At 43.7% G+C, this 27998-nt stretch overlaps 2 protein-coding genes across 7 annotated transcripts in view; both read right to left on the reverse strand.

Moving 5' to 3' along the window:
* Positions 1-425: 425 nt before the first annotated feature.
* On the reverse strand, positions 426-12270 carry slc22a31 (solute carrier family 22 member 31). Its single transcript, XM_053865590.1, has 9 exons — positions 11843-12270; positions 7114-7217; positions 6880-7034; positions 4416-4584; positions 3480-3625; positions 3187-3295; positions 2901-3115; positions 2708-2819; positions 426-1444 (listed from the first exon to the last, which is right to left on the reverse strand). The coding sequence occupies exons 1-9, from the start codon at positions 12230-12232 to the stop codon at positions 1003-1005; spliced, it is 1842 nt and encodes a 613-aa protein (XP_053721565.1). The 5' UTR covers positions 12233-12270; the 3' UTR covers positions 426-1002.
* A 1236-nt stretch (positions 12271-13506) lies between these two features.
* ankrd11 (ankyrin repeat domain 11) overlaps positions 13507-27998 on the reverse strand; it is an 80476-nt gene continuing 65984 nt past the window's right edge. For 3 of the 6 annotated variants that reach the window (XM_053865824.1, XM_053865823.1, XM_053865825.1), the window contains 9 exons: positions 27580-27753; positions 26736-26936; positions 26513-26655; positions 26283-26430; positions 21581-25988; positions 18861-21495; positions 18510-18608; positions 17246-17563; positions 13507-17170 (listed from right to left, as the gene is read on the reverse strand). In XM_053865824.1, the coding sequence (XP_053721799.1) occupies positions 16985-17170; positions 17246-17563; positions 18510-18608; positions 18861-21495; positions 21581-25988; positions 26283-26430; positions 26513-26655; positions 26736-26936; positions 27580-27753 (8312 nt within the window). In that variant the 3' untranslated portion in view covers positions 13507-16984. The remainder of the gene's footprint in view (positions 17171-17245; positions 17564-18509; positions 18609-18860; positions 21496-21580; positions 25989-26282; positions 26431-26512; positions 26656-26735; positions 26937-27579; positions 27754-27998) is intronic. The other 3 variants (XM_053865828.1, XM_053865827.1, XM_053865826.1) reach the window with 3 other exon arrangements.

Raw genomic sequence — 27998 nt, forward strand, 5'->3', positions numbered from 1 at the left:
CACACACCTTCACAACAGGACGATGGAGAATTCAGTTCCTTCATGGACCCGCAACACCAATGAGTGTATTCAAGAATGGGGACGTGAGACACACCGGACAACTAGCAGTTTTTAAAAGCAGAAGTGGCATTAAAAAAATGAAAATGAGTCACTCTGCCTTTATTCTGCTATAACTTTTAAAATGCAACTATTGTAATATTACTTTTGTTTCATTGTTCATTGACTCATTGTTTATTGCTAGTGTCACCAGACATTGTAAAAGCATGTTGGCCTCCATGGCGCTAAAGGCAGAGGTGAAGTCCACACACAGTGTTGATCCCAGGCCAGTCGAGGTGTCGACGTCCACTCCACCACCGAGACATTTTCTGAAAATATTGTTCCAAAAACAAACTCAGTTTCCAAGTGTCAATTATCTGCACACAAACTTCAGGTTTTTCTGATGTTTTATTTGGACCAACTCTCCGAGCAACAGCGCCATCTACAAAGACAAAAAGTACAAAAATTTCTTTGGCTGATTTGCTGTTTGGCTCCCTCTTCTGGGCATTTAGAAGTACTTGCTCCACCGTTTGGATTTCTGAAGTACAGTACTTTAGATTCAATAGAAAGCTGAAATGTCTCTGTAATCCAATAAGACGAGATCAAATGAGGTCCTAAGACGTTTGGGATTTTTACTTTTCCACTTTTGGAGCCAACACCACCGACGCATGTCTTGTAAACGGATCTGGCGGCAGGGGTCAACCAAGGTCACCGCCACACAAGCTCCGCTGGGAAACACGGGACACACAGTTTAACACGTTGCAGAAATGTTTCACAAAGAAAAAGCTCTGATTGTTTCCTGCATGAACAAAAGCAGAGGGCCATTTTTGAAGTGATAGGCGCAAACGTCCAATATAACCTGAGAGTGTAACACGAGCAGCTGTTCAGAGGAAGTGGCTGAAGTGTCTGGAGTCTGTCAGAGGTATGTCACAAAGGATAATCCAAGTCTATGAAACTGAGGGCCATTCAGGAAGCAACATCTCTCAGAGTCTCCTCGGCTCCCTGGGTCTCACTCTCCGACAGCAGCGGAGGCTGAGCCGGAACAGCGATCCTGTAGGGCAAATTATCTCTGCCCAGCATCCTCCTGGTGGCTGAGACCAGACGCGAGTAGTTGTCAGGGTTGTACTCTGACAGCGGCTGCCGCGTGTGCAGCAGCGGCAGGTTGTCTCTGTTGGGGGGAGAGAGAAAGAGAGGCGGCCGTCGCTGGCTCTCTCCTTCCTTCAGCGTGTCTGGCAGTGGCTTGCGTTTGCTTTCTGGCAGCAGCATGATGCAGAGCACGGAGAGGACGGCGAAGGAGGCGAAGATCACATGATGCAGGAAGTAACCGCCGTTGTTCTGGAGCTCCATCACGGAGGAGGCCGCCATGCCCACGCAACCGGCAGCCAGAACCAGACCCAGGCAGCCCCCTCTAGTGGACGAGAAGAGACGCAGGAAAAAGACAGTCAAAGACCGGTGGAGAAACAGCATATGTACAACTTTCTAAAAACAACACCACCCACAGGTCTGGTGTGTGTACTGCATCTTTTCATATTCACCACTATCTAACTTCAGTTTTCAGGACCTTCAAAATTCATTTTTGGCTGTAATGTAAGATGAAAAAAGACATATTTTTAAATTAAAAACACATTTGAATAGACCCCAAGCCCCACTACACGGAGGGAAAAATCCTGGCGAGAACCCTGCACATGATAACGTATACGATCATGCAAAAACATATATGATCATGTGAGTAAAAATCCATATAAACAACAATACTGGGTGAAAAAAAAAATCACAATATGGTGTAAAGGTACAGTACGTTCACACCAAATGAGACTTGGCAGGAGCCAAAGTAGGTCTTGGGACTTCATAATGTCTTTCCAGTCGAAATGTAAAAAAAAACAATAATCTTAGTCTCAATCTAAATTTTGTGAGAAGTAAAAAAAAACAAAGTAAAATATGGCTGCCGGCATCTCGGGGTCCATCAGATCCTTCGGAGTATCAACTTGGTGAGTCGTGAACAAGCTCCACGACGATCTTCTCTTCCATGTCACTTTGTCTCGATGGCTTTCCCTCAACATGAAAGTCACGGTAAATTCTGGATGCTGAATGGTTAATCCAACAACTTGTCACCGGAGTTCAGATGTTTCACCTTCAGCGTTTGACGTCACTAATGTCACCAGCAGCATGCATGGTTTCCTCCACACAGCTTAAAGGAGAGCTGCCACGCCATCAGAAAAATCATCTCCTTTTATAGATGAAATGTAATGTGTCGTATTAAAACCAAGTGGAACCATCTGTACAAGGTGGACATGTGAAGAGACGGACTGCGTGAGGACGCCTTGGACCCATTCACTACTCTGAATTAAAAACTAGTGCTTTGACTGTCACAAGTTTCTCTATCACCACTCGAAGGGATGCGTTTTTGTTTTTGTTTTTTTTAATGGAAGGTTGTTGTGCGACGCCTCTGCCATAGTTAAAAAAAGCCCGGTGGAAACCCTGGCGTGTCATTTGAAACGCGAGTCACCCCAAACGTGTCCCGACCCTGCTCCCATGCAGCGCCAACACTTGGACACTTCTAACATGTAAATCAGTTGTGGCTTCACTCCCACCTGCCGTGGTCATAACTTTAATGATTCATTCATGAAGGCCAACATCAACAGCTGTCACATGCAGCCCTTGTGTGTCTCACCTCACGACAGTGGGCATCACCTCCCCAGCAAACAGCACACTGAGCATGGCGAGGGCCTGCGAGAAGAGCAGGCCGACCACAGAGAAGACCAACACCAGACCACCACGCAGGTCTGACACGCGGGAAGAAAAACAGCATTAGAGTGATCATGTGACAGTGTGGAGGTCGGACAGTCGTGACCATTTTAACTCACACGGCGTGAGAGCCAGCAGCAGCAGCGACGACAAGCCAGTGATGATGGCGAAGAGCAAGAGCATCCCTCGCCGACCAAAGTGATTGACGGAGATGCAAATGAAGATGCAGGCCAAGGCTCCAGTGACTGTCCTGATGAAGTAGCTGAAGTAGAAGTTCTTGGAGTAAATGTGTAGGTTTCTGGTGAAACAGTACTGGATCCCTGTCCCAATGAACCTGGAATGAAGAGCAGGAATGAGCTTCATGGTCAATATAAAACCTGATCTGGGCAGAGGACCAAAACTCACAGCGTGAGGCTCAGAATCAGACAGTTCTTCCAGATGACACGGGTCCGACGAAGCTCCAAAATGGAGTAGTATCTGGGCTGACTCTCCTCACCATACGCAGAGTCGATCTCTGAGTTGGGAGGAATTTGACATATAAATGTTGATGCTGTAGGTGCGAGAGTCAAACAACACTTCCAGCATCCAGTGAGTGATCTCCTGACACAAACATTAGAACCTTCATGTCTTGCAAATAAAGACAAGAACACCAGTGGCTATCCCTCAAGAGCACACAAGGGTGTGGGTGTTTAGTGTACCCGTCAGCAGAGACTCTCCCGGGTAGATTTCATCACGCAGGCACACGCCATTCCTGGTGGAGAATTCCTGCAGGCTCTTTTTGACTTGAGGGATCTGGGCTGTGGACATCTGCCAGCGAGGAGATTCGGGAAACACCGAGGCGCAGCTGAGAAAAACACAGCAGTTATAGTTACAGACGGTCACTCCAAGTGGGTCACAGCTGTGTAGAGAAGGTGAGTCAATCGGCCTGGAACATGGAAAACATGAAGACTAAATCTATAATAGAACTTCAGCTTTTGTCAAAGTGAACGCCTGTTTGCTAAGAGGCACATAGTTTAAAAAGGCCCTCTTTCTCTGCTGTTACATTGCAACTCACCATTCTCTGCTCTTTTGAAAAGTTGCTCCACAGAATGGAACTTTTTAAAGGGGTGGTAATGTTTTTTTTTCCGACTACATCAACTTGTAACGTACACTCAGTGTTGCTTTTTGTGACCATTTGTATTAGAAAACCAATATTTGATTTATAAAAAAACAATAGATATATGCTAATAGTCGGCTAATAGTTAAGGTAGCAATGAAATAAAAATCACCAGTTGCTGCCCAAAGAACTCTGGAGCGCCATCTAAAGCCTTATAAATAAACCCTCAGCTTTTGTTTTGTTTTGGTTTGGCAGAAAGCAAATGCCTGTTTTCAAACAAAGTGCTATTATGCTCAGCTACAGAAAATCAAGCTTTATACCACCTGTATCTTGAGTCTACAGCTTCAGTTTTGGTGCCTAAAATCACTGATGTGTGTGTAAAAAAAAAAAATAAACGCTGAATTTTTAGGGAGGATAAACACGTTCTCTATATAAAGGCAGTGTTGGAAACAAGAGTAGCACATTAGACTTCAACACTAACATTCAACATTGTCACAGTGTTGCATATAAACCGGTCCGTAGTGGGTAACTGTCTCACCACCAGTAAGAAAGCAGAAGCACCAGCGGCAGAGTCAACACGGCCTGGAGAACGGGCCAATCACGACACAGAACAGCAAAGCCCGGTAACAGCAGCTCTGCAAACACCCCGAAGAATCCGCTGACCATCGTGACCATGAGCCGGTGGGGAGGGTCGCACAGCTCCAGCCCTGAGAGAAAGAGCGGCGCATCAAAACACAGATAACAGCTCACAAACACAAGGGCCTGCAGCCTCACAATATTGGAGAATGATTTTACGGGGCTAGACGCTATTTTGGGATCAATCTCACATCAATGACAATACAACAGTGTGACCATGTCTATGTGCCATGTGCACCAGGTCCTTTGGCAGACATGGAAGATGGTGCAGTTGGAGAATGAGGCCGGATGTTTTTTTGGCAACAATCTCATCCTGGAACTCACCAAGTGGGAGTCATGGCCAAGGTTCAAGGAGGTGTGCATTGTAACGATGATTCTAGATGTGACGGAGAGGATCGGAATTAAGTCAGTTATACTAATGTCACTGCTGAGGATCAGACAGGATCCAAACCAGTGACAGACAGTGGTGACTTTCTGGTGGAGAGAAAAGTCAAAAAGCTGCACATTTGAACATGAAGTGAACATGAAGTAGGGACGTGGTATCAGAAGAGGCGCCCCTGTTCACCACCAAAGCAGTAAAGGCATCTCCAACAGCACTTCCTTTAGCAGTTTCTAGAAATATCCTGGCCGCAGGAGACCTGAGGGTAGACTTTGAACTAGCGGAGAGATTGTATTTCAACTTTGTCCCAAACTTGAAAGCGGCTGGGGATCACTGTGAAATACATCCTGAAGAATATCAGTAAATGTGTTCAACTGACTGTACTGGTACTGGTCCATGAGCTCAGTTCAAGCTCCAATCTTCCTTTCAAGCTTCCATGCGTGTGGAAGAAAGAGGAGCTCACTTCCTGTCTACTTCCTTCTTTTCTGTCCTGTTATTGTTTTCCAGTCTCCCGGGAGAAGCGATGCCGACAGGATACGGCCAAGAAACAGAACTCTTCTGCTCTCCCCGACATCAGCCTGGATTTAATCTGGGTCCTGGTGCTGCAGGAATGTGGGAGTGCAGGGGTAGAGCTGGAGATAGTGTATGTGTTTTTCCACATGGAATCACTCATGAAGAACCAGGAGTCTCCACCTCAGGAATGTTGTGTTTTTAAGAACACCAGAGAAAGGCAATTCTCCTGGGGTACAGCCAGGGTAATGGGAGGCCCGCACCTACCCTGGTACTGGAGTGCCTTTTGCTGTTTTTGACTACTTGTAGTTAAAGTGTCACCAACACCAGTATCAACCAATACACGATAAGAAAGAAGAGCATACTGGTGTGACCTGGTTCTCATACAAGGCTGCTGACATCATGTGACCACACTGGAGGTACAAACACCGTCTTCGTTTGTGACCAGAACTAGGGATGCACAGATACCCGCATAGGTTACCGATCCAACACCAGGCTTGAGCACTTGGACTCATAGAATGGCTCCTGATTCCAGCAATACAACACTACCCAAAGATCAAGAATGTGTCCTACATAGTTCCACTTTGGAGGAATTATGAACAATTGAAGAACATTTGCTGAGAGGTCAGTTAGTTTTCAGAAACACCGAGTGTTGAATTCGTAATAAGCCAACAAAGGTGGCGTATATCTTTTTTGTGCTCATTAAAACTTCAATAGTATTTTTTTTGAAGTATAAGTTGCACCATTCAAACATGCATCATGAAGAATCAAAATACATGTGTAAGTCACACTGGGATAGAAGTCGCATTTTTGGGGGATTTTTTTCTTTTACAAAATCCCAGACCAAGAACAGGTATTTCATGTTGGCAAATTAAAACAATAACAACAGAATGAATATATAAATACTCTGTGTAACCAAAAAATAGATAGCCCTGGTATGTTAATGGAATATATTTGCAGGTATTAAGGTAGCATTAAGAACATAAAAGGGAGGATGAATAGAAGGAATTGCAAAGGAATAGCATAAAGAAGCCCAGGCTCCAGGCATCATATGTTTACCCCTTGGTCATGTCGAGCAGTGTGAAATATCATTTCAAAACATGTGAAATGATATAAGACGCACCTGAGTATAAGTAGTAGGACCAGCCCAACTAGGATATTGAACTGCTATTTATTATTCGGAAAATATGGCAGTTGCTTGGTTCTGTATTAAGGGTCAAATACAACCTAGCAAATAAGTGAATAAGTGAGCGTACAACTGCACCTCACACGCTCAACTGAAATAAAAGCCACTGAAAATGAAATTGTGACCACATGAACATTTGGCTGCGTCACATGACAAAGATACGAATGTCCCCTTCACTGTGTGCTCAAAGTGGCAGTGTTCATATATGTTTAGACAAACTTCTGTGTTTGTAAACAATACACGGCTTGAGTAGCACAAACGAACAAAGACACATATATCTGAAGTACTTACGCGCGACATAGGTAGCTACTAAGACTCCAGCCAGGGCAGCGCCATGAGCCAGTCGCAAGAGCAGGAACACCACCGAGCTGCTAGACAGACACACAGCAGCACCCAGCAGACTGGACAGACTGATGGAGAGGAGGAAGCATCGCCGTCGACCCAACCTAGGACCACGGACAAATGTTCACTTACGCATGACAGAAGAACTCCAAATAATTGCACTGATATGAGGAAAGTACATACCAGTCGCACAGCATGCCAAAAAAGATGTATCCCACAATCCATCCGGTCATGAAGCAGATGTGTTGAAGGGGGATTTTCCAGTAATCACCACAAACCAGACTCCACTGTAGAGACAAAACAGTCGTGAGGTGAACGCACAGATCGTATTCACAAACCTGTAGCTTTCCATTGGCAATCTGAGAGAATCCATAGAGTCGGGAGAGACACGGGGCCGAGGCAGAATGCCATACTTTCAACGACAACTCGCAAGTATCTTGTGCGCAAACGAAAATGTGGAATTAAAACTTCTTCGACACTGTAATTCAAGTTCAGTTCATAACCACTATGGGCGGAATGACTCAGCCCAGTCAGGGCGAAGAGTGTTTTCACTTTCACTGGCCTGGGATCACATTTATGCCTGTTGTCCTTTTGGCTCCAGCAAGCCTTGCAGCTGTTACTGGGACAATTAGCATGTGAATGTGAAGCAGCAAGGATGAGCCTTTGTTCTCCATGGGAAGGAGTGTTCTCTGTAGGTTGGTCTCACAGTCCTTGGGAGATAGGGTGAGGAGGACGGCCATTTGTGAGGCTCACAGAAAAGTTACACCACCTCCATGTCACTGGGAACCTGGGCATGTGAGGAGGTTCTCCAGCCATGGCCTGACATCCTGCCAAGTGATTTTAGGCAGCATGCAAGAGCTTTTAACGCATATAGTTTGCCCAAAAGCAAAATCAAATTGTACCTTAAAGTCGGGGTTCTCCCCAGGCATTTTTCAAGAAGCAATGCGGAGAAAGGGCATAACAAAAGTAGCTGGGGGGTGGGGTGGGAAGGCACGAAATCCCGGTGTAGAGGGGCCCTAAGCGGCTAAAACGCTGGGGAGAAACTTGTAGAAGTGCACCCAAAACTAGATCCATTCAGGTGCAATGGCTGACAGAGATTCTGATGTTCAAGTTGCTCTTGTTTACTATGCAGAGCCAAGCTGAAATTGACCGTACCGATGACTCATGCGAAAAATTGCATTCAGTAAAAAAGAATTTGGTTTATGAGAATATGAATTTTGTGAGGCCCACAACCTTTGCTGTGGCCCCTTATGTGAATGAGGTTGACACCGGCATTTTATGGTATTCTTGCCTTGGCTGCTGTCCCCGTGACCCGGGCCCGGTAGACTAAATGTTTATCAATCAGTTTTTGTTTCTTAATCAAGAGGAGAAATTCAAATAATAAAAAAACAATGTAATGTTTTATGGCAAGCTGATACTGATTCATTCAGCCCGTGATAATGGGATGAGTACTTTCACACATCACAATTTCGATTGTGCAACCTGCTGGGAGTAGCCAACCTTTTGAGCCGAGACACAGAGAATAGTGTGCAGCAGAGCAAGAATGTAGATCATGTTGTTGGTAATCGAATTAAGATGTCTGCTGACAGCGTTATTAAGTTAGGGCGGAGCTGTGTTCAAAGTGGAGAAGAATGGCATCGGCTTGTACCAGCCACTGCCCAGAGGCTGGAATATCAGAAGAGAGTCTCAAAACACACCATTTTAAATCTCATCCATAGCTGCTCATCTTTTTATCAGTCTGCGTCGTAACAGTGCTCCTCCCTGTCCACAACAGCGACTGAAGTTCTTTGAGAACTTTCCATGCAAACTGGGTGAAAATTCAATGCTGAACATGATTCAATAATATAATTTAGTTCCATCTTTTGAACAAAAAGAAGAAGCTAACAAACAACGTGCTCTCCGGCCACTTCGTTGGTTTTGGAGTCACCACTCCCGTTTAACAAGTTAAATTGAAACGACTGGATGCAGAACAAAGAAAAAAGGTTAGAAAAGTAGTCGACAATGTGACATGGAGACACTTGGGGCTGTGTAACAACATTCAGCTTCAAGTGCATGGGAAGAGCCAGAGGTTTAAGAGGAGGTCTGGACCAGCTCCTTGGCCAAATGTTCAGCAGCTGTTATAGGCAGAGCAGCGGCTGACACCACTGAACTGCAACGCAATGTTTAATCTCGGTCTCGTGCTTGTTTACCTGAGGTTTCGTTTTACACTGTATGTCGCGAGGCAGTTTCATTTGCTGATACCATGTGTTGCTCGTCCCAGCACGTGGCAGGCAAACTCTGTGACCGTGCGCTGCGCTCCGAGCGGCTCACAAGTGAGGCCTGTCTCGCAAGACGCTGTTCTCGATTCACCTGACTTTGGTAGAACACCTGGTTTCAAAATGTTGTAGCATCTCGAAGAAGCAGCTGAAGTCATCGTGGAGCCCAAGGTTGTTGCCCAATCAGAAGGTGACATCTCATCTTCCACCAGCTGTCTGCTGCCCAAGTCACTGCTGTAACATTATCAGTGACTCCCAAACATTCCACAGCCACTTCAGCATACTCTGACGGGGGAATTCCCGAGTGGCTCAACAGATCTTGGGTCATTTTAGCAAAGTTCCTACCGACGGATGGCGAGGAATCACTCCTTTAAAAAAAGACAAAACCACCTACACTGGCACTGTGGTCGCGCTGTGGTCGTGCATACCACACAGGAACAAAGGCAATGAACACACAACCTTCTTACGACACGATGGAACTCTGACAAGCCTTACATGAGGGAGGGGTGTAGTAGATGGGGGATAGGCATAGCAGACTGACGGAAACCAATATGACCCGAGTGATGTTATTAATGGCACTATAGCGTCAAAATGACCCTATTTTGAGCAGACGTTTTTGCCAACTTGGATCAAGCAATGCCACCTATCTTATGTCCTCTCCTATTCAATGATATTCATGGTGTTGCCAATCATCTGACTGAGTCAAAGGAGATCTTTTATTAGGCTCAACAAGAGCAGCATAATTGGGTCTTTAATTTAATTGTATGACACTGAATGTGAAAGGCCTTAAAACTAGTTATAGCATCCACATTAGCTAGCTAAAGAAGTAATACAAGTTTAACTGATTAATTGTGCTTTATCTTAGCTTCACAACACTAACATCCATGACCATAATATTTCATTTATGAATCATCCCTGAAGATCCCTTTCAGAGTCCAGCAAGCTTTTTTCTCCTGTCCAGTACTCGAGACTATCGCCAACAAGAAAAGGAAAGTAATGCTACTGCGTGTGTCCAAGGTCTCGGGAAGGACCCAACACTTCCTAGAGCCAGTATTTGTCTTGAGCCAAACAGTCCCACCCTGCTGTCTTCACCTGTTTCCTTTGTGTTAGCAGCATCTATGGAAAATATTGCGCGCTGAAGCACAATGACCAAAGGTAACCTATGGCAACGATCTGCTAAGGTGGTGCTGGTCTCTTCTTAATAGGCATTTGGATGAAAACCACCCAGGAAAATGGTTTGCAGCTGAGCTCATTTATGAATGCAGGAACAAGAGATCGTACACGTCAAATGACTCAACTCTTTGTTGAATGAGTCAGGCATCTTTTACACGCTGCTGTCATACACTGTGACTCACTGTTTGGGAGTCAAAAACCTCATGAAGTGTGTGTGCGCTTAGTTGACAATATTTTTGGACTGAATTTCTCAGATTACAGGATCTTCAGACCGAGACCTTCAGCTCTCGCTGGGAAGATTGACAGCTCAATGTGAAGCAAGCAGGAAAAAAAAGTTGAGATCGCTGTTCTCAGCTGAGCAAGGAAGGAATGTCTTTGTCTGGGATGAAGGAGGGACCCTCCGCAGGGTGCTGGAGTTCAAGGACATGCTCACAAGTGAAAGACGGCTCAACAAACAAACTGGTGCAGCATCTGCAGTCATGAGGCCAAGTACTCAATTTACTGGTTGATCTACATTCCTGCATGCACCTGTGGTCACGAGGTGACTGAATGATATAACTGTCCAGTCACCCTACATGGCTTTGGGAGGGAGGATCATCAGAGGATGTCTTCAGGACACCTCACCTGTGACGTTCGAGAGGATTCCACAGAGCGGGCTCCGCTCTGTGGAATGGCACAACTCTATACTCTTTGGTTGGCCCGGGCAATACCTCAGCATAGCCCCAGAAGAGCTTGAGATTTCTGGTCGGAAGGAAGTTAGGGTCTCATTGCTCCTGCTGCTGCCCCCATGACCCAGCTAAATGATATGGGATGGATGGATGGATGGATGGATAGAAGAATGAGTTTGGAGAGATACCACCTGTTCTCACACTGGCCTTGGAAACGTGCCATAAATGTTCTCAATAAATTGCACATAATTTTTCCAATTTCTTTGATTCCTTTATAATATAACTTGCTCTTTCATGACTAAGATTCTCCTATCTTCTTGATATTCTCAAAAGAGAGGACAGGTTTGTGTTTCACCCAACTTTGATTTTTGTGACATCAAAGTTTAGTGTGTTTCTACATTATACCGACCACCCTAAACATCAGGATGGAGTGTGAGCCCCAGGCAGGGTGTTTTTCATGGGGAGAACTGCTCAAATAAACGGTCAAAACAATAGGGAGCAGCAAAACAAATCGAAAACGATTATTGATCACGAAGTTTCTTATGACAAATGTGAGATAAATATGTTGTTCAAAGTTGGGAAGAGGACTTATCAGCCCCAAGATAACTGGAGAAGCCAACTCTGTTTCAACTGTTCAATATTGACACATAACACGTTTGCAGCTGATAATCTCAGCCAACTCGACCGGTTTATGTCGAGCGTGTTGACGAACCGACGGAGGAAAACACCGGCGGAACACTTTTAGGGTGCAGTTGAGGGGAAGACTGAGAGAGAATCGGGCTTGGACGGAACAATGACGGGAACAAGGACTCGTACCTCGGTGACGAAGTTGCTCTGGAGACCGGCGGGTCTGGCGAACTCCCAGCCCCTGGTGCACCCCACTATCTGCCTGGGGACGTCGGGGGTGAGGTCGGAAATATTCCGCGGGTACTTGTAAAGTTCGCAGTGGCTCAGTCCGGAGCCGTTCACCCAGGGGATGGTGAGGTTTAGATACGCCTGCCGGCTGAAGTTACTGAGGAGGAAGGCGGACGGGAGAAGCTCCGGGTCCGGCTTGCAGTGGTACGAATCCGGGATGGTGGTGTAAAAAATGTCGCTGAACAGATTGAGCATGACGGCGAATGTAGGGAACCAGCTGAAGACCACCACGATTCGGTTGTAGCGTCCATAGCCGCCGGTGTGAGGGAAGACTCTCGTCTCGTAGTCCATTGGAAGCGAGCGCAGCCGGGAACAACAGATGGAGCCGCCGGTTGGTAGGGACTGAGCGCGCTCCCGACGGCTGCGCGTCACCGCAGCAGGTGGAGGGGAGGGGTTGTCGACTACGCGATTACGTCACCGTTAGCGTGAAACACACAACATACGTTGTCCATAACACATATACATTTTACTTGCCTGCAATGTTTTGCAATGCAATTAATAAGCGACACAAAATACACCTCATATATTGCATCATATGCGTACTTCAACAACATTTTTTTTGGCCGACTTAATTCTGTTAATACTAATAATAATATACATAATAATAAAAATAGTGTCATAATACTCGCAGCCGTTAGGTGGTTGAAACAAGTTCTCATGTGGTTAGGGGTTTTGCATCGCAAATCAACTTGCTTGCTTACAAACCTGACCAGTGGCGAGTGATGTCCCAGCTCTTCAGAGAACTCATCCTACTACTGCTGCTGCTGCTGCTAATAATAATAATAAAGGAAACAAACAAAAACAGATGATAGCTACAATAGTTCCAACATAAGGACCTTCTCCAGACGATAAACCCAATACTGAGTTGGTACTTGGCCCTGGAGGGAACAGGCTTACATGTCATGATTATGACAGTTATCTTGAATATATATATATATATATATATATATATATATATATATATATATATATATATATATATATATATATATATATATATATATATGACTCCCTTCAGTTGAATCCATCATCCAGATCTGTGAGACAACATATTAGCTCCTCCAAAAACTTCTGTTTCATAAGGCTTAAATGTCAGAGTAATATTTGGATTGCCTGATGGCGCTCATCCAAAGAACAAGAAGTGCAAGCCTGTAGTTACAAAAGGATCCTCGTGACTTCAGGTGTCTAGAAGCAAGTACTTTGTGACAGGCCTGACGTAAACTAAAAGTGACACAACCCAACTTGTACTCCTGCAGTTGAATCTATAAACAGTAGTGTTGAGGACGAACAGGAGATTTGGCAGGTTTAAGTGCTTGAACCTCCATTCACACGGGTGTGATGATTGCTAATGTGGTAGTATCTCTGTTTTTTGAACCATAAAACAGCCGCATAGTTCTGCTGTATTGCAACTTGAAGCTCTTGTCATAGATCCTCATCGTTCATCGAGGTGCACAACAATGGACTATAAGCAGATATTTGATCCTTTATACTTATATTTTATTTCAAATATTACTTCTCCTAGTACACTAGTGTATTTCATAATCAACAGAAAAAGGAGACAAGGGCATAATATTTCAAAATTTTATTAACGAACATAATCTCTGAGGAACAACAGCAGTTCTTTCGCTCTCTGTACATGCAACTGTAGAAAATAACAATTTAGAATCTTAACTTTTCACTTTGAGTCTTTTTGTCCCATCCTTTCTTTTCGCTTTCTTTTAAATTTTTTTTTGTCATTTTTTTAACTTATTTTTTGCAGGAAATCAACAGCTGAAGGTGAAAGTACTGATTTCTGATACAGCACTGACGATAGCATCAACAACCCCCTCAGTTAACCCCTCCCCAACCACCCAGCCCCTTAGCTGCTCCAACAATATGTACACAAATAAACTACATTTTACAAATAAAAAAAGTTACATTGTTACATCATAATCACCTGCAACGAGCGCACGCAGCTCGGTGCCGTTAGAACCCCACATTCTACGCAATTTTTCAGACTAGTACAAAGAGGAGGGTGCAAAATGTCCTGGGAGGTTCTATTTACACATCTATTTACAGTGTGTCTCGTTCGCGCATTACAAGAAGGAAAATTTACACAGCGGAGACCAACTTCAACTCAAAACATACCACAGATGTCAGGAAATAAAACCAAAACAAAATCATACAAAATGATAATAAATAGGTTATTTCTCATCATTTTAAAGAGTAGTTCTCCATGCTTTGTATTAGTCCATCCTAAAGGAACAATGGAACAGCTACAGTCTGGGTTTTTAATTAAAAAAGAAAGAAAAAAAAAAACTAGAAAAAAGGCTTGAAATCGTGATTCTCAACATTGAAAATAATAGAAATTCTGTCCTGTAGGAAAACAACAACGCAAAAATGACAATGAGTGAATGTGAGGAGAGTAGAGGTAATATGTTGCTGATTGAGGTGGTGTCATGCTCGCATCACCACAGCCAAGTGCTCTACTGTGCATCCGACGTGCGTTTGTTCAAATAAACCAGAAATAACTGTTAGCTGAATACTCATGCTGCAGAAATGACAAAGATGGATGGGTTACATCTATCGCAGGACGAATGACAAGTTGTTCGGTCAGTGTGCGACTGAGTGAGTCCATCACCATTTCAAGCCTTTGGGTTGCAATAATCGACTGGTTAGGAAAAAAAGCAAACAAAGGCAGGGCTTCCATCGTTACAAAAATGTGACATGAAAACTGAAACACATTTGACATCTTGTAAACAATAGCGAGGGTGTAGTCGGTTCAGGGCATAGTAACGGTTTACATTCAGCTCCGTAAGCAACACGATTGACATGCCACTGGTGTTTAAACAAAGACAAAGAGTTAAAACACAAAAACAGTCAAACCAACCAGATAAAACGGTGACAACACCAAAAATTGTATTTGCACACGGTGTAAGAACAAAAATTATTTTGACAATATGTTTCAATCTAGACATGGATCTATGCATTTCAATATAGATCTACATATAGATCTATAAATATCTATATTTTAGAACGGTGGTTGTTTTGTTTTTGATTTGACCAACTAGAATTTGTAGCCACGTTGTCTGCACAGTGTAAGGGTAATAACCGATGCACTTGACTAGACAATCTATGTCGAGCGTGTTGAAAACTAGTTAAGCTTGTGTTTTGACAATTTGCGATCAAACATGTCGAGAGTCTATGTGGTGGGATCAAACAATAATCATCCCAAATGCTACTTCCGATAGTAAACACCATATAAACTTTCTTTAATCACGGCTAAACCTCGCTGCGGTCACTTGCGCTGGAGGAACGTGTAAAATCAGAAAATTACAATTTGGATAAAACAAAGCAGTTTGACTTTCTAATGTTAGCCGGCAAAACATGTATAGAAACTTTAAAACATCAGTTTGAAAGGGCCAAGTTTCAATTGTGTAGCAATATATAAACGAGGCAATCCTAGTGTCATGTGTTGTGATGATCAGAATGGAGGCCAATTCAAGATAATAAAAAAAAAAAAAAAAAATGACGAGAGTATTGACAAGATGTTGATGAATGAGACGCATCTACACTTTGATCACACCCACACACATTGATGACTTTGCCCAATGATGAGTACATTTTTTTCGTTCACTGAAGAAGGCATTTTCTTGGTTAGATATTTTTCTGATACAATTGTGTAGTAAAGCAACGAATAATAATAATCTGTCTTCTTTAAATAAACCCTTAACATCTATTTTGCTACATCTGTGGAACTATACGGTTAAATCCAGAGGGGGTCGCTTTCGGCCACTCGAGTGTGTTTGGGACACGCAAAACGGCCGAGAGGCGCTAACAGAATGTACACATTTTGGCCCATGGTTATGAGGGGAAAGTGCTGCCTAAAAGTGAACTGTACATAAAAAGATCATTTTTATTTCTTTTGTCTTTTTTCTTTACACGTAACTGAGTGATATTACAGTACATAGGTTATTTACAACTGTGCAGTAATGTGTGGCAAAATAAATTATCTAGAAGGCAGCAAGAATACATTGGTTAACGAATATAAAAACTGTACATCATTTACGGAATACAACTTTTTTCAGTTTTCTTTTGTTTTTTTTTTTCCATTAAACTAATATTGGCTCTGTAGTGTTCAAGTCACTTCCCCAGAAACAATGAAATGCCCAAGTAAAGAAATAAACAACAATGTCACTCTCTTCCTGCCAAACCTCATTTTTCAACATAGTTTCTTTGAATCTCAACATTCGTTAGATTTGTGTCTCCTCGGGGTTCTGTGGCACACGCGATCCATGGCTGGCTGTGGAGTTCGTGTTGGAATAAATGTGGCCTCTGAAGAACACTCCGGTTTGTCCTCAGGGAGTCATTTTTCCATGGCAAGGCCGAGAGGCAGTGGCAGGATCAGTCTTTTCCTCTCAGACCAGTGCACACATGAGAAACCCTCCATAACGTGCCGCAGTTTGGCTAGAACCATCACGACTGGAAAAGCCACACCTTTCTCAGTGGTGGGTTGTAGCTTCCTTGGCCTGCCTGCCCCTCTGCTTGATAATCACGTGGACAGTCTTAATGCCTTCAGATGTCTTGAACCTCCTCGTTGTTCCGGTCAACAGAGGATGATCTTGTGTTGCTCACCCCAGGTGGCAGTACACTGTCTGAAGACCTTGCTTCCGTCACCATCTCCTGGCAAGGGGTCTGCAGAGATGGGGACTAAAATCTTTAGCAGAAAATATAAATCTGTCCCCAACTCACTCCAACCAAGCACTGAGAAGATGTGTTCCAATGCATCAAAGCAATTACTGTTATTGCTTCTTGCACTCTGATCAAAATAAGAATAAAAACTTTTGAGGATGAAAGTGCAAGTCGGGTAATTTTCCTTTTCCCCGGTAAAAACAGAAATCCTTCTGTACAGAAGGTAATCGAGGCAAAGTTTTGCACTGTTTTCCACCCACCCCTCTAAAATCCTCCCTTGCTAGCCCTTTCCATTCGCTCTAGCTGACAAAGTCTCTGGAAAAAAAAACGGATTCAGACGGAAACGTGTCCATGTCTATGGAGGAAGAGCTTTCAGGCAGGCAGCAGGACGAAGTCGTCGTTGACGTCAACCATCGGAACGTAGAAGGACGGCACTTCATTGACACAAAGGGACTTATGACCGGCTGGGTCTAGCTCCTGGACCTTTAACTGCCACTCCATCCTCTGTACTGCATTGAGGGCTGCTGCCTCGTGCTGTTGCCGCATCAGTAAACATGTCTGGAGGAACAAAGTCATTGTGAGAAATTGCCATACAACTGTAGATCGCGCTCAGCGTCCGACAAAATCCTTTACCTTCATACGATCATATTTATCATCAACATCTTGAATCCAAGAAATGAACTGCCGAGCATTGAAGCGATCTCTTACAGACTTGTTCTCATCAGCCTGGGAAAGAAAAACATAGTAAGATGAAGACACCATAAAGACAAGACTTTCTCCACAGACATTTCTGCGAACATCTCCCACCTGGCTCTCCGAGGGCATGTTGTACACCTCCGAGTCTAAAAGCATGGTGCAGGCACTAAATGGTACTGCCTGGTTGGCTATTGTCCGAGCCGCTCTGCAATGGACTCTTAAAACCTCCTGCTCACAAGAGACAATGAGCTTCTCCTGCAATCAAGAAAGATTTAAAGAAAGTCAGACTCAGAGGCTCAACTGTTTAATTCTGTTTGAGCCAAAAATAGAAGACAATATATACCAACTTCACGAAAGAAATTAAAAAATATCAGGGCAAAGCAAATTAACACGTTAACCATGCCTCAATGCTTTGGTTTATTGATGCCAATAATAATTTTGCAGTGTGTCCAAAAGTTGTTCACTCCTCCTCCTGGCTTTGTCTCATAGGAGGTAAGCAGCATGTTGAACACGAGTCATCATGTTCTTTAGCCAGTGACAGCATTTGGGGGCGGGTCTAAACTGCAGAAGTCAGAAGGAGTGGCATGTCGCAGCTGGTAGTGGACTCCTGAATGGAAATTTTAAATCCCTAACGGATGACTGTGTTGATAAAACCCAAGTAACCACGTCAAAGCTGCACTTACTGATCATCTTAGCATTTGTAGTCTCAAATATCATTAGATGCAACACACGACATCACAGCCAGCAAATCAACCACACTAACAACACTAACATGATGCACACCACTTCACAACGATGAATGCAAGACGGGCTATTTCACAAACATAAAAACGAAAAAAGGACGTCATGTTTCTAGAGGTTTCTTCAGGTTCATTGATATCCAGTTCCTTCAAATGAGTAATTTGACTTTGATGCCTGTAGTTACAGTGTTAATACAGAAATGATCACAAAGTTCAGTTATGTCTTGCTATGGTCTGTGTTTAGAGCACTTCGATCAGATCTTCCGGCACCATGATTCTGAACAAATGTTTTCGCCCTTTTATTAATGTGCCACTGTTAGTACCATTTAAATAAAATGCACAATACACTGACATTCATCATGATTCTTGACTTTCTTTGTAGCTGCATATTGTCATCGCAATTACAAAATTGAATCATGCCCAGCCATAAAAAATATAAATAAAATAAATAGCATTCACACCCGTTCTATGCTGTGCTGCAACCTGAGCTTCCCTCTCACAGCCTCTTGTTGCCTGAAGAGCTCCTTCAGAGGCTCTGACAGCGACGGAGGTGGAGCAATCTAAAACAAGAACAAAACAAAATAATTATTGATTTTACAGCACAGGGATGTTTTAAAAACAAATATAAGTCAAATAAAACAACCCTTCAACACCATTTCATTACAGACTTCAAGGAATCGAACGCCAATGCACATTTTTTTATACGACATGACATTCAGCTTTCAAAGAGGATTTAGTATAGTATATGGCACCAAGAAGCTAGGAAATTAATTTTACAGACACACAAATTAATAATTGAACCCTTGACATACCACGGGGATGTGAAGCTTGCTGAGAGGCTTGCCATCCAGCAGGTAGGAGCCTGTGTAGGTCACATATTCAGCGTAACACTGAGGGGCCTGTGGAGTGATGAAGCAGAGGATTTTCCTCTTCTCCTCGATCTTCTTCCTGATCTGCAGGTACTCAAAGTAGGGATTCGACCGGTCACTGTGGTAAGGCTCAATATCATCCAGCTTGATGGCATTCACAACAACTGCCAAAGTCTGCTGTATCATTTCCCTGGTTTGTTGCATGGCTGTATTTACCAGCTGGACCTGGACCTGCTGACCAGTGCCTCGAAATTTCCTTTTCCTTGGGTGTTGAGTCTGCGATTCATCATCATCCCCTGGATGGCGCCCTTTAGTTGGCTTACTAAGAACCACAGATGCTGTCACAGACGCCAATGCAGTCACAGCTGGGGATGAATTACCACCCGTGGAGGAAACATTAAGTCCAACTTCTTTTTCCTTTTTCAGAGCCGACATGCTAAAGGCTGACGTGGGAGTCAGCAGTCTGGCTGGAGTCAGGTTAATGCTTACGACTGGACTGGTTGTGACTGTGTTGGTTGTTGACAGAGAGCTTATTATACTGGAGGTAGAAGGGACAGCAGCAGCGGATGGATTGTTTTTAGCCCGATTGCGGGTCATTCTTTGAGGAATTTCGTCTACCTTCTTCGGGGCATCAGCAGGGATGGGCACAGTGGTCATGTTTATCGTGGCCAGCCTGGAAATGGTCTCCTGAGAGTCTGGTAGTTCCACTGTGCTGGGAAGAGAGACTGTCTCTGGGATATCGGGAAGGGGGCTGCATGTTGTGGGTTCTGCTACAGGCTCAGGCGTCTCCTGCGTCAACTCAGTTTTGACAGCAGACACTGGCTCTACTGGCAGCTGCAAAGATTCAGTCAAAGAAGGAATTTGGATGTGATGTTGCTGACTGGCATCTTCTTTCATAGATGAATACAGTAAATTTGTTGCAGACTCATCAGTACACCCAAAAGGAACTTTTCGTTCTAGTAAGCCGCCCTGCTGAGTGAAGCTCAAGACATTATGGATGGGAACACTCTGAGGCTCAGGGTCCAATTCCTGTTGGAAGTTTCCATGTGGTGAGGGAACAACCAAGTCTTGAGACATTGTTTGCCGCAGACCGAGGTCTTCAATCTGGCACGTGGCCTTGACATAGCTAGGGAGACCGACCTCCATTATGTCTGGGTCTTCCACTTCAGTGACGGCGTGCCCAATATGGGGAGGTACCGCCTTGTGTTCAGCAAGCTCTGGCAGCTGAGGATCCGTTTCTTCTGACTTGTCTGGAAGTGGTAGGTCCGGCAAGGAAAATGGTCCAAGGTCATCTAATTCATCAGCATCCGCAGAGAAAGGGTCTGCCCAGGGAACAACGGGTTCAGGTCCAACCGGCAGAGTCATGTGGCCATCTGTGGCATCACTAAAAGCATGTGAGGCCTGTCGACTGTTTGGATCGCATGCCGCCTCTTTTTCAATGTGATGACAGTCTTCAATGCTGGGCTTACTACAATTCTGGAAGAAAGACTCTAATCTGGTGGATGATGACGAGGTGTTCAAAAAGTTTTGGTCCACATCCAAGGCTGTGTCGGGCCGCTCTGGAGATGGGATATCAGCAACAGCTCCCTTATGTTCGTCATAGTCCTCCGGTTCCTCTTTATGCCATCTATTCCAAGTAGCATAAGGTGGAGTAATAGATGCATGGCCTGACATGTGCTGAATGTCATTGTCTGAATGGGAGTATGGACTAGTTATTTTCGAGACTGCAGCCTCGATTTCTCCGTATGTTCTGTGAGGTGACTTGTCCATCTCAGGGTTCCAGCTGAGGTTGTGGTCGAAGCAGTTTTCCCCATGGTTGGGAGAAGAATGGGAGGGAGTAAGCCTGTGGACCTCCGGTGCTGGGTGGCCCGGAGACTCTGCAGACCAGTTCTTCCTTAAAGACTCCTCTGGGTCAGGAGAGTACGCACAGTCCCGTACCGGCTGTGAATCCTCAATCGCACACTGATCAGGATCATTTCTCTCATTGACATCACCCTCATTATCGTCTTCATCCTCCCGTTGGTCCTCAGCTACAGAGGGAAGATCTGACAGCACAAGGTTCGGCTCACTATGGTGTGGCTCAGATATATCATCGATATCCAGGGGTGGCAAAGCAGCAGGAGCTGGGGTGGGTGGTGCAGCGATATCAAAGCAAGGCTCCTGGGGATCTGGCCTGTGGATTGGAGTTGACGGTTTTGGGAGGAAACTGGTGTACAAGCTGTCAGGGTGATGGTCATTGGTTTCTGTTCCAACAAGGGACGGTGATGCCACGTCAGCCGTTGGATGTGTCGGCTCCCTTCGAGGAGATAACAGTCGAATTGGAGAGAAGTAGGGAGACAAACACTCCAGTCTTTCCACGGATGACGACTTCTCTTCTAGCACTTGTGAAGAAGCAGACTGCGCCAACTCAGTAGGGTCACTTTGTTGACGAAGAAATTTGTCAGCAACAGCTTTAAACTCATCTTCCAGAGGCCGACACACATCAGAACCAGCAGAGCGGCTGACAAGGGGCAGCTGCAGGTTTTTGGCTGGAGTAGGACAGGTTCCTTCCTGAAAACTCTGCGAGGATGAGTACCTGCTGGGTGAAAACAAAGAAAAATGTTAGAACACACCACAGCCCAAATAATACTATCTTGTATCTAAAATAACAAGAGTTCAAATACCTTTCAAAAAAGGATGGTGAGCACGCATTCATGGACATTGTCATAGCTGACGAATTTTGGCAGTCAAGTCCATCCAGCATAATGTCTGGGTAGTCTTCTGCACTGCAAGAAGGTGTCCGAGGAGTTTGCATTACGTCTTCAAAACTGGGACAAGAGATAACTGGGGCTGGAGTGGGAACTCCCGTCGGCCTGTTCTGATCTGGTCTTGGAGAAGCAGGAAGATTCTCCTTTGTTTGATGTCCAACAATCCAGTCCTTTGACGTCTCGGTGGGCTGAAATTTCCCAGTGGGGGACATCATCTGAGCAGAGAGACCAACATCTTTGAGCTTTTTCTCTTTGAGTCCCACCGACTCCAGACTATTGGACTTCTTTGAGAGCTCATTGCGGTTTTTGCGCACCTCCTCAGTAGACTTTGTTTTGTCCCGGAGTTTAGGATCACCAGACTTGGGTCGGAGCTTCTCCATCTGCTTCATTCGTTCTTTATGTCTTTTATGGCGTTCTTCTATCTCCTGATCTTTAAGACTCAGCATCTGGCCAAAACTTGTGATTTGATAATCCCCATCCACCAGCAGTTTTTCACGGGGACGATTATCTTTGCGCCCAATGTCTTTTGACTGAGTCAGCTTCTCATTCTCATCCTTGGTTTTGGATTTACTGTGGTCCAACCTGCTATCCTTATCCAAAGACTCTCGATTTCTTTCCTTTTTCATATCATACTTTGGACTATCATCTTTTGATCGTTCTTTGAGAACATTTATCTGGGGACTATCTTTCAGTCCTGTCTTTACATCATCTTTGGAGTGTTTGAAGGAACCAAAGCCATCTGTGTATTTAGTCTTCTCCTCCTTAACTTTATCCTTATGTTTCTCCTTTTTCTTTTTGTCTTTAATCCTGTCAGTGATGATGACAGTTGATTTGTCCTTTTTGGACATCTCTTTTTCAAATTCCAAAGTTTTATCAAAGTCGTCTTCACCATCCCCCTTACCTCCATATGGGAATGTGTACGGATCTGCCTCCAGAGGCATTGGCTCCTTCTCAAAAGGTAAGCTCTCTCTCCGACCATAGGATTCCTTTATTTCCTCAGCCTTGTCCCGTTTGTCTACCTTGTCCTTTTTGACTTTTTCTTTATCCTTGTCATGGCTTTTCTTGGATGACGATGAGGAGGAATGTCTGTGTCTCTCCTTTTCTCTGAACTTGTCCTGGGGAGTAGCTATAGATAAGGAGTCTCTCCTGTCCTCTGAAAGATCTGTCAGGGTGATGGAGTCATAGTAAGAGGTAAGGACAGGCTCGTGTCCTCTGTCAGTGAAACTGTCAGAAGAAATTTCACTGTTCTTGTCATTAGAGTCGTCTTTGTAGTCATTCATAGCCTCCTCTTCCAATTTCTCTAACAAGGACTTCTCGTTCTCCCCACTCCATTTGGAAGGTTTTCTTTCCTTAGGATGATCCAGTTTATCTTTATATTTACTTTTTGCCTTTTCTTCACTAGGCTCCCTTTTATCAATCAGCTTCTGCTTGTTCTTCTTGTCTTGGTTTGACTCAACAGACATTCTGTCTTTTCTGTCCTTATATTTTATATCTCCTGAATCTTTTTTGTCTTTGCCGTGTTTATCCAGGGAGCCTTTTCGTTCTTTACCAGAATCAAATGTACTCTTTTCTTTCTTCTTCTCCTTGTGGTCTTTTTCTTTTGCCTTATCTACAACATGTTTGGTTTCTGTTGACGTTTTTCTGCCTTTTTCAGATGGGACATGATCAAGCTCATCTTGATCTGGTGTGGAGTCTTTTCTCAGAGAGTCTGACACAAGTGAAATGCCTCTATTGTAGCTGTCCTCATCATCGCTTTCATCAGTAAAAACATCGGCTATTTTGTACCATGTTTTTTCTCTGATCTTTTCAGGCTTTCGTTCCTCCTTTTTTACATCCAAGAAGTCCTTTTCTCTTTCAGTATGTTTTTCTTGAAAGAGCTTTTCTTTCTTGTCTTTTGCCTGCTCAGATGAGATCTTCCTCTCTTTGCTATGAGATTCTCTATGCTTGTCTCTAGCTCCTTCTTTTTTGTCTTTGGTACTTCGGTCCATTTCCTTGATGTTTTTTTCAGTGGGGTTTTTCTCATTTTTCTCCTTCTCTTGTTCAATTCCCCTATCTTTTACCTTTTCCTTGTGCTTGTCAGTTTTTGTTTTCTCGCGTTTCTCAATTCCTTCACCCTTCTTCTCCTTCCCAGAATGGTTTCTTTCTCTGATGTCTGATTTACTGACAGTCTCTATATCTTTGAAAAACGCATCGCTGTTATAGTCTTCTCTTGGCTCCTGCTTGATTTTAGCATCTTTTCTTTCTTTCATGAAATCATACGAGTCTTTCCGCTCTCGACAGTTGTCTACTGGTTCCTTCTCCTTTTTCTCTTTCATTATTTCAGTGGACTCTTTGCGCTTCTTTTCTTTCTCAACAGCGTAACTGGAGTTTAATTTCTGTTTATCTGCCCAATCTTTTTTCTTTTCGTTGGGCTTGTCTGATGACTCTTTGTCTTTCTTTTTCGATGTGACATCTTTTTCCGATCTCTTCTCAGCGTGGTCCAACTTCTTCTCCTTGGTCTTATTTTCTTTTCGCCTTGGCTCATCTTTTACCGTCTCCACAATTAATTTGACAGTGTTATTGGCTTTGTATTCCTTGTACTCCTTAACAGGTGCATCCCAGCTGTCTTCTCCATATGAGGAATCAGAGGACATCTCAGAGCCCCACCTGTCATGGTGGTCATCTGACGCACTGAGTTTTGTGTCTTCAAGATTAAGAAAATGATTGTTGACATCATAGCTCTCATACTCAGAATCATCCTTCTGCGTTTTGTCTTTTTTAGATTTATCTTTGTCCTCCTTGGCATTTTTCTCTTTCTCTGCCTTTAAATGCTTATCCTCTTTTGGTTCACTTTTACGATCCACCTTGGAGGGCTTTTCCTTGGACTTCTTCTTTTTCTCTTCCTTGTGAGCTTTTTGTTTTTCCTCCTTGGGCTTCTCCTTGACATTTCTCTCTTTGTCAGATTTCACAGGCTTTTCTCTCTCCTCCTTGCTTGTCTTGTCTTTGACAGAGTCTTTCAATTTCTTAACTTTCTCCTCTTTCACTGATCTATGAAGGTCTTTTCCAGAGGACCAATCTTTGTCTTCAGTTTTGCTTTTGGATAAACGATCCTCTTTTTTCGAATGGTCTTTTTCATGTTTGGACAACTTGATTTTACCCTCTGATGGTGAATCTGACTCACCAATTAGAGATTTCTGTCTTGAATCATCAAAATCAAAGGAAAAGCTTTTGACAAATTTCTCATTCATGTCTTGGTTGAGTACTAAACTGGGCGCTTTATCCTTTTCCTTGCTTTTGTGTTTATGCTTTACCTTGTGCTTCTTGAGCACTTTCCCATCAACGTCTGTTTTGGAAGCTGCACTGTCTGCGTTGGAGATTTTATAGAGATCGGACATTTTCTTGTCAATTGTGTTATTGTGCACATTGTTGTTTTTCTTCTTGTTCTCCGGCGCTTTCCTCTTCACCTGCTTAACAGACTCCACACTGGAATCAGCAGATGAGTAATCAGACTCACTGGACAGTCTTGTTCTGACAGAATCTGAGAGAGAACTAACATCGGACCACGTTGGAGAAGACACCGTCTTCCAGCCATCTGTCCTCCACTGCTTCGGATGCTGTTCTGCCAGCGATGGGGCTTGCTTTTGTGAGTTTAAATTCCCATGGGATGATGAACAAGCATTAAAGCTCGAAGATTCTTTCAGGTTTGTCGCAGATGAGTCTTTCATACTGTTGGAACCTTTATCGTCCTCACTCTCCATGTCGCCACAGTCAGAGTCAGACGTGCAGAACTTATCATTGACTTTTCCAAATCTGACCTCTTTACTCGCGTTGTTTTTACTGTCCTTCTTTCGCTTCTTCTTGACTTTATTTTTGTCTTTCTGCAGTTTAGAGCTCAGATTGGCAGAGTCTCTGGTCTTGGCGTTTGTTTGCTGGGCCTGTTGGCGAGGCGTGGGTGCGGGTGTGAAACACAATGTCCTGTCATCTTCGTCTGAACTGTTACTGTCAGATATAATCCGCCTGACAGTTTTCTTTGGTGTGAGCGAGTTGCTTTTGGAATAGGTTTTGACTTCCATCTTGGGTATGGAGATTAAATTGTTAGTTTTTGTAATGGAGTCTTTACGGAAGTCTTTTTTCAGCAGGTGCTTATCATCCACAGGTGGGACACGCTCTTCCTCATCATCCTCGTCAAATTCATATTCATCTTTGACGGGTGTGATGGCAGATTTTGGAGGGTCTATCAATTTCCCTTTCAATTTCAAGCCCTTCTCAAACTCTGAGTCTGTGTTATTGCCATCGACGGAGCTGGACGGGGCGAACGAGGGAGCATCTTCTTCCTCTGAAGATTCTGAAAATGAAGGATGAACAATTAGAACCTCTTGTTGTTTTCAATTTACCAAGAGTTTTAAACAGACTACCCAACATATTAATGCAATACAAGGCAAGAGCAGTTAGCGAGCGGTATGTGAAGACAGAGGCGAGTGTTTCGAGCATTGAACAAGTTCAGTAACGGAGCAACGCAATGTTGGGCGTCAATGTCTATGTCTGACCTATTTCATCAGTTTGTGGTAACCTGCATTACTTGCCCCATTGTAACCTTGACATCACTGTTAAAATTTAACAGATTAGACCAATTACGTACCTGATGAACTTTCTTCACTTGAGGTGTAGGTGCCTTTCCCCAATAATAAATTCAACATAGTTGGAGAGTTGGCAACCTTTAATGGTGTTTCACCTCTTCGGTTGCTTTGACATGGGTCCCCTCCATACCGTAATAGTAGCTTAACCACCTATGAAGAATAACATGACCACAGTTAACATATTCGTGGAGTTTCACATCATCAATGCATTGCTTAGTTTGAAGGTAAAAACCTTGAAGTGTCCATTATTCGACGCGTCATGTAGAGGGGTGTCATCGTCAAGACCCTTGGTGTTGACTTCTGCTCCGGCTGCCAGCAGCTGTTTAGCCACATCATAGTAACCCCGGTTACAAGCTTCGTGCAATGCAGTCCAGCCTAAAAGAAAAAAGACAATGCAAAATGAAAATCACAACTAAGAATGCATCAAAACTTTTACAGAGATCTAGTTCTCTCACCTGCAAAATCCTTTACATTCACATCAGCTCCCTCGCTGATGAGCTCCTTGATGCGGCGTACCTCTCCACGGATCGCTGCTCGATGCAGTCGAGTCTCGCCTCTTTCATTTCTCTTATTCACTTTGTCTTTGGTTTTAGTTGCAGAGTTTGGCGTTCCCTTCTGACCCAGACTGGACTGTGACTGGTGCTTTGGTGTTGTGTCTGCAATCATCAGATGGGTAATTGCTGATTATTATTTTTTCTTCTTATACGGATTAAGACGTTACATTTTTAAGACTACCTGGATTACACGACAACTGAACTTCCTACCATGGGCCAAGAGGTGGCAGTATTCCCTTAAAGAACTGACAACTCGTTTTGGAATATACTGCATTTCAGAGAATTACAAGAAAAGAAACGATGTGAAGCAATGTTTGCATCAAATATTTGGCTAGTAAAACATGTTACTTTAAATTGAAGGCTGAGCTAAAATGTATTAAAATCCAATCCTCAAACGGAAAAAGGTGCTTTAACACAACTAAAACAAATGCATTCGCTCTCACCAATGTAGTTCAAACATGTGACAGAGATAAACAATATAATAACACACCAGAAATGAATATTAAATCTGAGGAATGACCGGAAAGAAACGCACAATGTCACAACACAAAGAGCAAGTGATTATCACATGTAAAAACGGACTGAATGAACGTCAAAAAAGGTGAATGTTTTTTAAGGAGGACAACGATTATACTGTAGTTGACAAAGGAACACTGTCAATGCAAACTAAACCCAAAAGGTTGTCTCCTTGAAGTCTCTTACTTTCCACACAGCACAAGACGTGGTTGCAATGAAAAGCACGCACCTGGACTGTTGACGGACTCTTCAGCTGTCATTTGCATGAGCAAGGCCACCTGCTGCCGTTCAGAGAGGGGGTACCCAGCCCGGATCCCAGGCATCCCCATTCCAAATGGCAAACCCGCTTTCCGGGTGTTAGTGGGCTCCTTTTTGATGCGCTTCCTCTCTGGACCTGGTTTTTCTGAGACACACACACAAATATGCTCATGACTCTGCACTAAGTTGTATCTAGATAAAGGTTCTGTGAGCGCATCTAAAAAAATGGACTACAACTAGTGACCGTTCATAAAACATGGCAGGACAGGAAAGTTCACTCTTATTACAGCATAAATTGCGTATTTAATATTTAATTCCATATATGCTTATTATGGTTTTCTTTTGCAATTATCTAGCTGCACCTAGGAGGAGAGAGGCAGATTGTTTATG

Source organism: Synchiropus splendidus, chromosome 5 (genome assembly GCF_027744825.2).
Source record: "Synchiropus splendidus isolate RoL2022-P1 chromosome 5, RoL_Sspl_1.0, whole genome shotgun sequence".
Taxonomy (NCBI): Eukaryota; Metazoa; Chordata; class Actinopteri; order Syngnathiformes; family Callionymidae; genus Synchiropus; species Synchiropus splendidus.

What these genes read in the sequence shown, in the direction of transcription:
- slc22a31 (XM_053865590.1), bottom strand. Translation starts at nt 12,232, where the DNA reads ATGGACTACGAGACGAGAGTCTTCCCTCACACCGGCGGCTATGGACGC. An exon ending in GCTGCTGGCTCTCACGCCGT is followed by an intron (nt 2,820 to 2,900) that starts GTGAGTTAAAAT and finishes CCCGCGTGTCAG; the next exon opens with ACCTGCGTGGTGGTCTGGTG. An exon ending in GTGATGCCCACTGTCGTGAG is followed by an intron (nt 1,445 to 2,707) that starts GTGAGACACACA and finishes CTCGTCCACTAG; the next exon opens with AGGGGGCTGCCTGGGTCTGG.